The sequence below is a fragment of the Heterocephalus glaber genome, unplaced genomic scaffold (assembly GCF_053883595.1).
Source record: "Heterocephalus glaber isolate CG9 unplaced genomic scaffold, H.glaber_assembly_v1.0 deba00000676, whole genome shotgun sequence".
In the NCBI taxonomy this organism is placed as follows: Eukaryota; Metazoa; Chordata; class Mammalia; order Rodentia; family Bathyergidae; genus Heterocephalus; species Heterocephalus glaber.
The window spans coordinates 21,647,391-21,661,724 of NW_028258156.1; the positions used below are offsets into that span (position 1 = coordinate 21,647,391).

Genomic DNA, 14,334 nt, shown 5'->3' on the forward strand with positions numbered 1-14,334 from the left:
TCTGCGTCATCACCTGGGCGGGCCGGTCCCGCCGCGGACGGCTGACGCCAACAACTCGGCACCTGCCAACATGGAAGGTGGCGACGGCGGCGTTGCCGTGGCGGGCCTGGGGTGTATGGGTTCTGGAGTGGCTGCAGCGACTGTGCGGGAGCTTCTGCGGGACGGTAAGGAGTCGGGGTCTGGCCTGGCCGTGGGGCATGGGGAACTGTCCTGTTCCGTGCCTGGGTCACCGTGATGGATTCAACCCGTCTCTGTGCACAAAGTTTACCGCTCTCGACATGTCCACTCCCCTCCGACGGCCCCCGGTCGTCCCGGGGCTGCCCTAGTAGCGTTATCCCGGCGACTTCCACCCCCTTTTCCAAGTCTGGCTCCTCGCGTCTGGTGGCTCCCCATTTCAGCTCGGTCCCCCTCGCGCCCGGGGCTTCCCTGAAGTCGCAGGACCCCGCGCGCAGAGGCCCGCGTTGGCAGCTACCGCAGTTCTGGACGGAAGGGCGAAGCATCCGAGCCCAAGAGAAGTGTGAGACAGTTAAGGAAGACACTTTCGAAAGAGGGGCTTGTTTTACCGTAGAGCTGGAAACACCTCCATTAAATTCTTGGGCTGGACGAGTGTTCCGTTTGGCGGCTTTTTTTTTTTTTTTTTTTGTAAACACAAGGCAGTTATCCACAACGAGATATGGGAGAGTTCAGAGTATTTGTTTGGGCTGGGATTTCCACTGGTGTCGAACACAGTCAGATTTAGTGATAGTTTTGGAGAGAAGTTCCCCCAGATAAGTTAAGTATAACTTGAAAAGCACATTCAGTTGTATTAATCCAGTTAACATGCCCCGAATATTTTATTCTTCAGAATAAAGTTCAAATTTCTAAGGGTAAACATAATGCTCTTCTTACTTGCTTTTAATTTTTCTCTAATGGAAGTCACATTGTACCTTGTATGAAAATAATTTGTGTACTTGGCTTAATCCCTTCTGCTCTGTTGTAGGAAACTTTATCCAGTGTTACTAGCTGTACCTGGCATACAGTGGGTGCAGAATAAATGTTTTTAAAGTTGAACGTCACTGCAAGAAATATATGCACACATTTGTAAGCCAAAGTGGGTTATAAGTCTTTGAAGTAAAGTTCTAAATTATTTTTCTGTTGAATATTATTGCCTTACTTGCCTTTTTTGTACTCATTTGAATACTTTTGTTAAAACTAATCATGTTTTCTAAAGTAGCTTGTGTTTAGGTTAGGGTCGCTAATGTATCTTAATTAAACAGTTTCACCAAGTTTTGAACTCTTGATATGAATGCATTTTCCACTTTACAGTAGCTCACCATCTAGTAGGGGGAAATACTCTTGTAGGGGTATAAAGGCATCGTAATAGAGGAGTAATAGGATTGTGTATGAAGTAAAAGGATTAATCCAGAAGATGGTAACTAGGGGTTGGGGAGTGTTTAGGGAGCATCAAGGAAACCTTTCTAGTAGTTTTATTTTCCCCAGTACTGTGGATGGAACCTAGGGCCTTGGGCATGCTAGGCAAGCACTCCACCACTGAGTTACATGTTCATCTCTTTAAAATTTTACTTTCGTACAGGGTCTCACTAAGTTGCCCAGGCTGTTCTCCAACTTGTGATCCTTCTGCTTCAGCCTCCTGAGAAGCTGGGATTGCAACCACGTGTCTCCAAGCCTGGCTTGGAGTTAGCTTTGAAGTGTAACTAGCATTTCTCCAGATGAACAGGTGGAAGGAACAACATATTCCAAACAATCAGTGTATGTTTCAGTAGGATGCATATTCTAGGAGTTAAAGTCAGTTTTTTAAAGATATATCGTCCTCGCTTATGCCTTATGTACAGTATTTTCCTGTTTAATTATCTTTGTCATTCTCCATTGTGGTTATTTAAATCCTCTTTATAAATCTTTAATCTTCTTTATAAATCCCTTCCTTCACACTCAACAGGTAATATTCAACTTTCCTAAAACAAGCAACCCATAACACAACAGAAAAATAAGAATGTTTCAGATGTGAAATTGTTCCTTTTTCTACCATCAAACCTTTGAACCTGAACCTAATACTATCTCTTCTTCCTTTTCCCCCCTGAATATTCACCAATAGAAGTGGAATGTCTGCCTCCTCCTAATTCTAGTGGATCCCTCCTGTTGTCTGAATTTTCTTCCTATCTCCTCAGATGTCCAATCACTTCCATTCTGTGCCGTTGAAATCACTTTGCCAAGGTTTCCAGTGATTTCCTGGCCATAACTCAAATGGACATTTTTAGTCCTTATTTGAACTTCTAAAGGGTTTGACTGCTCTCTTGAAATACTTCTTTTCATGTGTCTCATGGGTTCTGTGCTTTTTAAAAATTTTAATTCCTAGTTCTCTAGGTACTATTTTCACTTTCTCATAGGTGCTTTTCAGCTCAGTATGCCCCTAATTCAGTGTTCTCCCCCTGTATCCTCCAAAATACCTCAGGAATTAAGCATTTCCATCGCTGTGATTCACTACGTCAGGGGGAACAGGCTTGATAGGGCCTGTGAACAGATGCATAGTTTGAAAGTTTTTGAAGTGTTTGGTGTGCCTCCCATAGAAATGAGAAGCCATAAAAGGGAAACATTCTTGACGTGGCTCTTTTATTTATGTATTTATTTTATGTCTTTATTTTTTGATGTGGCTCTTTAAGGAATGTCAGTCCTCAAATGCTAAATCCAATACTAGCATTCAGCTTTCATTGTGTTTCCTCTGTGAGAGGTCATTTTTTTTCTTGGTACTGGGGATTGGACTCAGGACCTTGCACTTGTGAGGCAGTTGTGGTTCCACTGAGCTAAATCCCTGGCCCTGTGAGAGGTCTTTTGACACACTGACCACTTATGTTCTTTAAACGGTTCCTACTTTTTGCATTAGCCATTATGTTAATCACCTTTTTTGTTGCTGGGACAAAATACCTGCCAAACACAACTTAGAAAAGGTTCGTTTTGGCTTATGGTTTGAAAGATTTCAGTCCATAGCTAGCTAGCTAAAAGGCAGAATCAGGCGAAAGTATAAGGCAGAGAAACTGGTCACTGTATGGCAGCCAGGAAGCAGAAGGAGAAGGAGCCAGAGGAAAGTTATATACTTCACAGGTACACCCCATGGTGACCCACTTCCTCAGCCAGGCTCCAGCTTTTGCAAGCACATTTGGTTCTGAACTCCTCAATGGACTAATCCATGTTAGCACCCTGGGGGACAGCTTGTACTTAAACCGTAACATGATTATTTCTTTTTCTTACTTTGTCTCTGATTGCTGTTATTTTTTATCCATCCCCAACTTTTTGGTGTTTACCTGGCTTCTGAATTCCCACCTTCCCTATTTTACTACTTTGTGTGTCTGTGTGTGTGTGTTCATGCGCACATTTTAATATTTCTTCCTAAGTCATCTAGTCTTAGTGTGGGTATGATTTTTTTTTTTTTTGAGGCGGGGTCTCAGTATCTAGTTCAGGCTGGCCTTAAACTTCCAGTGATCCTCCTGCCTCAGCCTCTGCCACCACACCCAGCTCATGCCTGTGATTTCAGTGTAGTCCTTACTGCTTTTCGGAGCTATAGAGCCATATTTTTCTGAACAGTAGAGCTATATTTTGACCATTGAACTGGAATTTTAATCTTGATAGTGAATAAATAGTAGTAGTTCTACCCAAGAAAACTGATATTTGAACAAATAGAACAAGCTTGTACTTATCAAAAAAATTTTTTTCCACTCCTTTAATCTTTTCCTGTGGTAGTCTGTTACCACTTATTATATGTATTCAGTGAAACACATGCTTGTACCTCGTGTAAGATTGTGTTCCTTGAAAGTAGAGCTTTGTTCAAGTTCACTTTTGTGTATTTAACACCTATAGCCTCATTGAATGCAAAACTGAATTTCCTATTATCAGTTGTTTAATCTAGAAACTTGGAAATCAATCTTGATATGCTCTAGCTAGTTACCTGTTTTCAATTTGTCATTAAGCCCTACGCATTATTGCTATGTCTGGATATTTGTGGGGTTTGTCACTTCTTTGACATTCTTTTTTTTTTTTTTGGTCCGGGTACCAGGGATTGAACTCGGGACCTTGCACTTGCCAGGCAGGCATGGTGCCACTGAGTTAAATCCCCAGCCCATTCTTTGGCAATCTTAATGACTGTCTTATTGAGACCTTTACTATGTACCTTGGGCTGTTAATGTGGTATTGTACTGTACTGGCTGACGTGGCTCCACTCCATGGGTATGTGTGCTGATAAACCAGCTTTCTGTGAAAATAGAAAAAGCCCTGATTTTGGGGGTGCTGGCCTATTTCCATGGCATAAATAGTCTCGCCATGGGTAAATACTCTCCTTGTGGTCAGTTTTAAGATATTTACAAATGATGTCATCTAGCACAGAGAATTGTTGAAAATCTAATATTTGGCTGCCAGAAGCCAACAAGAGCCAACTCCACACTGCTGTGTAACTAATCCCTTTTCCATCAGGCTTCACACTACTGCCAAAATTATTGTAGAATACAAGGCTGACAGTGCTTGTTCTTGGCTTTCAAAACCTTAAAGGGCTATACAGAGACTATTTTGGATAGGCTGCTTTTCAAAATGTTCACCAACCTTCCTTTGGAGTGTCATCTATCGTTCTTTACTCTTTCTGCCCAATACATTTATTCCATCATGTGGACATGCTGAAGTCATGATTCCTCTTATTTGTCAAAGTATGCCATGACATTTGTATTAGGGTTCACTAGAGGGACGGGATGAATGCAAAGTATATGTACAGTTATAGAAGGGATTTATTAGGAAGGCTTATGGGATCGGAAGAGGAGACTCAGTGGCCTTTTCTGGAATCAGAGGTGGAGAAACCTAAAATGGTCATCTGTGAGCCCGAGAGCTGGAGGAACCTGTAGTGGTTGAAGGCCCGAGGCGCTCTGCAGTTGCCTGTGTGAGTCTGTCTTGGAAAGCTGAAGATGTCTGCGCTAGAAGCCTGAGGAACCAGGGACCAACTTCCGAAGGCAGCAGTGAAGACCAGAGCTCTCCTGAAGAAAAAAGGGAGACTTCCTTATTTCTCCTTTAGTCCACGAAAGCTACAAACCTATTAGTTGCTGCTACCCACTTTCAGGATTGGGTCTTTCTTCTTCATTTTATGGCCTACATGTCAACCATCCACACACACAGAACTTTACTAGTCTGCTAGGTAGAGTTACTCAAGTTGACATATCAAATTTAATGACCACAGCATTGCTGTAGTAAACCTTTCTTGTTCTTGGAATGGCCTTCTCCATTTTGTCTGGGAGGATTCTTAATTCTGAGAATGAATTGGCAGATTGGAAGGAAATATCATTTGCAGAATGAAGGTCAAAGTATTAATGTCTTTTATTTTAGTCCATTTTGAGAATAATGAAGAATGAATTTGCCTTTAGCAGAATGATACTTTCAGCTGACATATACATGTCAGCTGACGTTAATGTTGACATTAATTCAACAGAAACTGAGCATGTGCCATGTGTCTGGTATTGTTCAGGCCCTGGGGATAAACAAAGACCTTACTCTCTGGCTTCCACTATAGTGAATATTGGTAGTGGAAGTATTCTTAAAAGTGCTGTGTTTGGATTGTTTCATAATCTCTGACAGGCAGCCTTATCCATATCTCATATCTGATTAGGAGGTTGTGGTATGTACTGTACGTACCTTGAGCTCAGTTCTGTATATCTATTTTAAACTTTCAATTCTCTCCCTTTTTTTCACCCATAGATTTGTGGATTCCTTCTACAAAGCTGTCTTTTTAGCATCTAGCACCATTGTACTTATATCACCCATAAATCCCAAATTTCAGTAACATTTATACATTTGCCTATTTTTATTAAAATTCCAGATTCACTTTATTGTTATATAACAATATTTTGGCATCAATTTAGCAGTATCTGAGGTTATAATTTTTCCCTTTCATATTTTCTATATGTATTTACATTCATAATTACATATGTAATTACATTTGTTTTGGGGAATTGGTTCACACACAAATATATATACGTATATATACATATACATACGTATGTATATTTGTATATATACATATAAATATATATATGTATGTATATAATGGCTTGATTATTTTTGATCCACCCTCTTCTCTCCTCTCTTCCCGGATCCCCTTCCTCATTTTCAAAAGGTCTGTCTCCTTGTTTCCTACCATCTCTCTCATTTTACTCTTTATTTATGTTTTGGGTTTCTCATATAAGACAATGCATGCAATGTTTAACTATCTGTATCTGATTTATTTCACTTAAGATTATAGTCTCAGATGGTATGGTGGGGCATGCCTGTAATCCCAGCACTGAGGAGGCTGAAGCAGGAGGATTGCTGTGGGTTTGAGGCCTGGCTGGGCCACATAGTGTGTTCAAGACCAGCCTGAACTACAGGGCTAGATCTTGTCTCAAAAGACAAAAAGATTATAGTCTCAAGATCCATTCATTTTTCTACAAGTGACTCAAATTTATCCTTCTTGGTGATTGAACAATACTCCATTGTTTGTATATATACCACATTTTCTTTATCCATTCATCTGTTGTTGGGCATCTAGGCTGTTTCATAATTTATTGTAAATCGCACTGGTGTATACATTGGTATGCATACATCACTAGTATGTCTTTAACTTTTTCAGGAAGATACCCAGGAGAAGTATAGGTGGGTCAAATGGAGTTTGTAGTTTTAGTTTTTTGGGTTTTTTTGGTACCAGGGATCAAACTCGGGTCTTTGTGCTTGCGAGGCAAGCGGCAGAACCACTGAGCTAAATCCCCGGCCCTGTAGTTTTAGTTTTTGAGGAATCTTCATAGTGATTTGCTTAGTGATTGTAAGTAGTCGTTTACATTCTCACCAACAGTCCAGAAGCATTACCTCCAGCTCTGTGTGTGTTTGTCTGTGTGTGTCCTTGATGACAGCCAGTCTGTCTGGAGTAAGATGGAGTCTCGGAGTTTTGATTTGGATTTCTCTAATGGCCAAAAATGTTAAACTTTTTTTCATGTACTTTTTGGCCCTTAGTACTTCTTTTGAGAAGTGTCTTCATTTCATTTGCCCATTTACTTTTTTTTCCAGTACCGGGGATCGAACTCAGGACATTGTGCTTGCAAGGCAGTCACAGTGCCACTGAGCTAAATCCCTGGCCCAGCTAAATCCCTGGCCTTATTTGCCCATTTTTTAACTGGGTCATTTGATGTGAGGTTTGTCAAGGTTTTTGTCATGAAGGTATGTTAGATTTGGTCATAGGCTTTTCTGATCTACTGAGATGATTATGTGATTTTTCTTCTATTTATGTGTTGTATCACATCTGTGTTGTGCCATCCTTGCATCCCTAAGATGAAGCTGACTTGCACTGTGTTTGACCTTATCTTGTTGACTATTTTTGCATCTATGATCATCAAGGATATTGGCTTGTAGGTTTTTTGTTGGTGGTGGTGTTGAGTTCTTGTCCGGTTTTGGTATCAGGGTAATGCTGCCTTCGAAGAATGAGTTTGGCACTGCCCCTTCCCTTTCAGTTTCACAGAAGAGTTTGAGTAATACTGGTGTTAGTTCTCTGAAGTTCCAGTAAAATTCGATGGTGAACCCATCAGATACTAGGGTTTTCTTAGTTGGTAGAGTTTTTATTACTGTGAGGTTTTAAATATTATGACTGATCTCTCTGTTGTGTTCTTCCTTGCAATAACCTTGTTTTCTTGGAATAAATGCTGTGGTTAATAATTGTGTTTTCCTTCATTTTAGTTGTGTATAAAAGTAAGCATTTAGGAGTATAGCAGAGTGGTTCAGAGTATGGGTTCTGCAGCTAGAATTCCTGGGTTGAAATCCCAGACAGTGGCATTCATTGGACAGGTTCCATGCTGTATTGGTGCTTGTTGCTCATATATAAACTGGGGAAAATGATAGTTCCGACAGGGAAGTGTGAGGATTGAACGAGGAAGTATGTGAAGAATAAAATGCGTAGGCCAGTGCCTGGCACATGATGAACTTGCCATTGAGACCCCTCCCCCCCGCCCCGTTTTGTTTTTTTTTTTTGCAGTTGCCTGCTCCACTTCTTTCTTGTTATCATGGGAAGCATTTACAATAATTTTTACTCCCTAGGAAGATGTCAAAACATATTAAGTATGATTGTGATTGTTTTGTTGTTTAAAAGATGGTTTACTACAGGGTAATGAAGGAATTTTTCTTATTTTTTCCCCTAGAGTGTTACCGTGACTTTTTAAATGAACACTTTGATGTAAAGATTTATACTTCCCAATCTATTCATCAAGCTGTAATTGCTGAACAACTAGCGAAAGTTGCACAAGGAATCAGTCAGTTGGATAAAGAACTACACCTACAGGTAATTCTGATCTTCTGGATCATGCAGATTATTCAGTCTAAAGTGATAATTTAGCCTTTGTGTAATTTCCTTGTTAAGTCTCATCGTGTATTTCCCTGAATAAATGCATGACTTACCAATGTGACTTATTTTCCAAACTACATTTTTGCAGTTTTCTGTAAACTACTTTTTGCTAGTTGAAAATAATATATTTACTTCTCCAAAAGCTTTTATTCATTCTTCCTGTTCACCACAAAAATTAATGTGCAGTGAATATAGAGGGCAAAAAAGGAGGTCTTTGATAAAGATAATAGAAAATGGAATTTTGCGAATAGAACAGTGTGAATAAGAAAATTGGGATGTTATGTTGGTAGTTCATAGTTTGTTAGCACAAAGTATAACATTTGCTGAAATAATAGAAAGTTGATAAGTGGGGTCAGTTGAACACAATAATCTAGCCATAATGTTAATTGACTTTCATATCACTTAATGTCTTTGAACCTTGTTTTTTGTTTTATTTTTATGGGCTGGAATGACTAAGGAAGAGGAGATTGCAGTACAGAATCTTGAAGCTTTTTTCCTATTCTACATTTCTATAATGTTTATTCTGGTTGGTTTTATGATGCACTTTGTAGTACTGCCTTTTGTCTGAGGAGTTAATATTTAGATGAGTAACAAATGTACAAAGAAATAACTATTTACCAAGAAACCTAGATCTGATATATCATGAGATCTAGCCATTTAACCTGTTTGTGCCTTAGGTTTTTAAAAATCCATTAAAACAGCAGCTTAGAAGACTTGAGATGTGACTTGTAAAGTCACTTTAACTTGAAAATTCTGATTAAACATTCAGAGTTCATGACAAATACTTAGAAGTCACTGTAATTGTCAAGCTTTGGGTTAGGTCATAAAAATAGAGAAATTAATAGAACACATTCATGGACTCAGATCAGTGGTAGATAAAGACAAAGAATGCCCATTTTAAATACAGAAATGCAAGGTATCTGTGGGAGAAGGAGAGAATATACTTCATTGCGCTTGGAATTGTCAGGGGGTTGCTTTTTGCAAGATCCATTTAAAACTATTTTTGTTCTTTTGTATTTATTATTTTCCTTATTCTTTGCATGTAGTCCTTTCTGTGCAAGTATCAGTAAGAATGTGAAATTTGTTTACTGTCTCCTAGATGGGAGAGGACTTAGAATGTGAGGTAGAGAAGGTCTCTGACTTGCAGTTTGAGATGTGAACCTCCTGTGATTTTCTATCGATGCGAAATTGGGATAATGCTGACTGACTAAAATACAATACAATAATTTAGCATATCAGTGAGATTAAAAGTGCAAAAGATTTACTATCATTGAGAACTTAGTGCAGGAAATAGAAACCATTTTAGGTATTTAAAACAGAGAATTGAGTTGCTTGTGAAATTGTCAGTTATTGGGTTGAGTTGAAGTACCATTGATGATGGGTGGAGGCCTGTGAGCTCGTGCAGTCACCTCCAGTGCCATTGCTGAAGCGCTGCTTCTAGATACCTGGAGAGCAGACACTTAAATGATGAATATAGGTCTTTCCACTGTCTCTCAATCCCCGTGTCTCCAAATCTTGCTTACTAGCTGGAACAGAAACAGGAAAACAGCTTGCATCTTTCTTCTGTTTCTTACATCTCTTAGAAATTTATATGATTGGCTGCAAGAGGGTCTATGAGATTGTACTTTTAGGCTTTTCAACCTTTCCGGGGATTTTTAACATTTTTGTTTTGTTGTAAATATTCACATTGCCCTAATTTCCATGAAAATAACCATCTTTTACAGAGAGGGGCATTTGCTGTGACACTAGGAAAGTGGAAGCAGGGAGATGTTCAGAGATAGATGGGTATTGAGTGCTTTATCTTTCCAGATTAGGATATATGGCCTTGCTGATGATGAATTAAATTCAAGAGCCAAGAGAATTTAAACATTCTTTAAAGGAAAAGCATGTCTGGAATTAGCTGATTTTCCCATTTCTGGTATACCTCCACTTGCTATCTCATTAGGAAGGCAGGGGGCTTGTTGTGGTCTGAAAGTTTGTTCTCCCAAAACGTGTATGCTGAAACTTAACCCTCGATGTGACAGTATTAAGAGGTGGAACTGGGTGTGGTGACACATGTCTGTAGTCTAGCATTCTGGGAGGCAGGAGAATTGTAAATTCAAGCCCAGCCTGGGCAACTTAGTGATTTAGGGAGATCTTTTCTCAAATAACAAAAGGGCTGGAGATGTACCTCCGTGCAAAGGCCCTGAATTCAATCCTCAGTACTGGGGGAAAACAAACAAGTGGAACTTTTGGCATGTGATTAGTGCCCTTGTTAGAGAGGCCCAGGGGAGCTTGTTCATCTACCATGTGAGAACACATGGAAGGCACCATTTGTGGTGAAAATTGGTGCCCACCAGATACTGAATTTGCTGGCACCTTGATCTTGTACTTCTCTCCTTCCAAACCTATGAATAATAAATCTCTGTTGTTTATAAATTACCAAGTTTACAGTGTTTTGTTTTTGTAGCTCAACTAGGTTAAAATAGGGTTGTGTGTTGAACAATAAATGTGTGTGTGTGTTCCTGTTAATTACTCATCTCAAGCATACCTTTGTTTTCCTTTTGTATTATTACCTATCCCCTTTATACACTAAGTGAGACCTTTAATTCAACTCTGTTGGGTACAGAAAAAAATGTGTAATAGTAATCAGAGTAAATGCTTTTTATTCATTCTTGATTTTCAGGTTGTTGCAAGACATGAAGATTTACTGGCACAAGCAACTGGGATTGAGTCTTTGGAAGGTAAGCTTCTATCAACAATTATAGATTAAATAGAGCTACCCCAGAGATTGGCAAGCTTTTTCTGTTGGGCATCAGATAGTAAATATTTTTAGATTTTGCAGGCCATCCAGTCTCTGTCGTAGCTACCAAACTCTGACCATAATGGGCTGAAAGCAGCCAGCCGGATAACATGTAAATGAGTATATGTGGCTGTGTTCCAGTAAAAGTGTAATGAAATTTTTCTGACTCCTGGGTTAAACTACCTGGATTTAAATTCTTACTGCTTACTGGATATATTGCTTAGGGGAAGTTATTTAACCTTTTCTACATATAAAACAGTATTCCTATATATCAAGATGGCATTATTCTGAGTATTAAATGCATTGGCAAAATGCTTAAAATAATGCCTGCACATAGTGCATCTATAAATGTTAATTAAAATCACAAAAATGTCAGCACCGCCAGAGTGAGTAGTTGTGGATGTAGGCTTAAATTTTTCATTTTTTGCTTTCATGGAGTTTTTCTTTGAAACTTTTTTCAATGAATGTATAGTAAATAACAATACATTGAATTTTGATTTGTATAATTCCTCTTATTTTGGTATGACTAAATCATTTATGAATTTTTCATTCTCTTGATTAAACTATAGCTCATAAATGTGAAATGTTACTGTTGTGTTTTACGGTTATTACTTGTGTTGTGATTAGTGTTATTAATCATTGCCCATCACAGGAAAAACTGATATTTCCCTGTGTTGCTCAGATTGTTAAAGAGGGAGGGTATTGTTTCTGTTATACAACGTTCTTTAATGCTTCTGGTATTTCTCATGCACTCAAAGGTATTTATTCTCAGCATGTACAGTGTTTACAAGACATACTGGTGTAGAACTTAATATTTTGGGAAATGAAGGTTTGACTGTTATTTGAAAATCTTGGATGGGTATCTGACTGTGTTCTTGGGTAAATTAAGGTGCTCTAGTACTGATTAACCAAGTATTGGAAATTTTAGTTCTATTATGTGCTTGTTTTTCCCAGAGTGCTCTTTAAGGACAGCTGTTAGAACTGGGAATATGCTCAGTGGTAGAGTGCCTACCATGTGTGAGCCCTTGGGTGTGATCCCTGGTACCACCAAACTATAAATATATTTAGACTGAGTTAGAAGGACTGTCCAGTAAATGGGTGTGTAGAATTCTGAAGGCTGGCTTCTTTGAATTCCTATGATGAGCTAAGCATATTCTCCAAATTATTTGAATGTAGAAAGCGTGTTCTCCAAGTTATTTGAATGTAGAAAGATTATTTGATTGTAGGTATAAGTTAGTATTCATTTCAGCATAGTGTGTATTTCTAAGCACTTTTTTTTTTTAGTACTACATTTTTAATGTTTTCAAGCTGTCTTTAAATACCATTTGGTATAAACAAGCTTTGAAGACTTGATCATTAAGGAAAGTAATAAAAAATGGTGACCACTGAGCTATGGCAATGGACTAATCTTCTGTACTTATTTCCTCACCTATTCTTCACTTGCTTCAATAAAGCATTACTATTGTTGTGGTTGTTGTTGTCTTCATCGTTATTATCCATGTACTAATGAGAAAATCCAGTTCAAGTAACTTATGCATCATCACTGCAGCCTTTACTTTGAAAGTTGAACAGCCAGAATTTGCTTCCAATTGACTTCAAAATCCATACTAACAACCATGGCGATTCTGGGGGCCACTAAGCACTTATTGGAATGTTAATTTGAGTTGTTAGTGTACATATTAGAAAATTTGAATCTTAATCTTAACTTCTCCATCTGCTTTTCCCCCAATATATGTAAAAATTTTGCCAAATAATAGTTCAGAGGTACATTTAGTAAGTCTGTTTTATTAAGAAGAACAACCATCCCCATTTATTCATTTGTTCAGTCATTAAATAGAAATTTAGAACTTGTTAGGTATAAGACATGTATGAATAATAGACATGTTTGGTGTCTTCATGGAATGTATGTTCCAGTTGTGTGTGTGTTGGGGGGGTAGATTACAAACAGTTTTCAAGTAGAAAACTTCATGTATTTTTTAAGTCCTACAAAAAAAATAAAACAGGTGGTGGAGTGGAGGAAGAGCAATAGGAGTCCTTAACCATCTAGGATGGCCAGAAGCTCTGAATAAGGAGCCATTATGTGAAGATCTAGGAAGAAGAATGTCTAAGTTTGGTGAACATTAAACGAGAAGGCAGGAATAGGAATTATCTTTCATGTTTGAAGGGTAGAGAGAAGGCCAGTAAGATTTTAGTGAATGAGTTTAGTGAATAAGGGAGAAAATCTTGGAAAGGACTTTTGATTTTATTCTAAAAGCAGAGGTAAGCCTTTGGGGGTTTAAGTTGGACTATTGTTGTGTGATGAGATGAATAGTGTTTTAAATCATTTGGGTTGGTAGCTGTGTAGAAAGGCAAGGGTGAAACTAGGGATTACTATGAAGCCATTAAAATAGTTGATGAATTAGAGTGGTGGTTGTAAAGAGAGAAGTTGATTGGATAAAACGGAAGCACAGAAGATAGGATTTGTTGATACAAGCTGACAGGGCTGAGGGAGAATACAGTAGTCACTACTAGGGATCCATAAAATTTTGTTCTGAATAATTGGATGGATAGTGGTATGAGGAATTGTCTTAATTACTTTACTCATCACTGAGACGGAATACCTAACACCCACAAGTTAAAGGAGGAAAGGTTTATTTCAACTCACAGTTTGTAGAGGTTTCAGTCCATAGTTGGCTGGCTCAAAGGCAGGGTGGCATGCATCGAGGTATGGCAGAGGAGAAATAGTTCATGGCATGGCAGGCTGGAGGCAGCAAGCAGCACTGAGCCTGCCAGTCCCTTTTATCTCATTCAGGCTACAAGCCTTTTGGTGGTGCCACTCACATCCAGGGTGAGGTTTTTATCTTCGGTAAATCCATTCAGTCATACTCAGAGCTATGCTAATTCCAATCAGTGGACTAATTTAGTACCACACACCTTAATCCCAGTATCACATGCCCTAGATCCAGCAAGCTCCGAAAAGCCCCAGCTATGAGCACATGAGGTTTTTTTTTTGGCAGTGAGATCGAACTCAGGACCTTACACTTGTGAGGTAGGTGGCAGCACCACTGAGCTAAATCCCCGGCCCAGCACATGAGGTTTTAGGGGGACATCTAGATACAGGACATAACAGTAACTGAGATAAGATCAACTGAGGAGAATTACAGTTTTTATTGGGGTTAGGGTAGGT

The 14,334-nt window shown here is 38.9% G+C and overlaps 1 protein-coding gene across 6 annotated transcripts in view; it reads left to right on the forward strand.

Annotated features, from left to right (window-relative positions):
• The first annotated feature begins 1 nt into the window (after position 1).
• The window catches only part of Cog5 (component of oligomeric golgi complex 5), a 316,280-nt gene continuing 301,947 nt past the window's right edge, over positions 2-14,334 (forward strand). For 5 of the 6 annotated variants that reach the window (XM_087206494.1, XM_087206496.1, XM_087206495.1 and 2 more), the window contains exons 1-3: positions 2-164; positions 8,184-8,323; positions 11,052-11,109. In XM_087206494.1, coding sequence (XP_087062620.1) covers positions 71-164; positions 8,184-8,323; positions 11,052-11,109 — 292 coding nt within the window. In that variant the 5' untranslated portion in view covers positions 2-70. Of the gene's footprint in view, positions 165-1,174; positions 1,750-8,183; positions 8,324-11,051; positions 11,110-14,334 lie in introns of those variants that run through there. The other variant, XM_087206498.1, reaches the window with a different exon arrangement.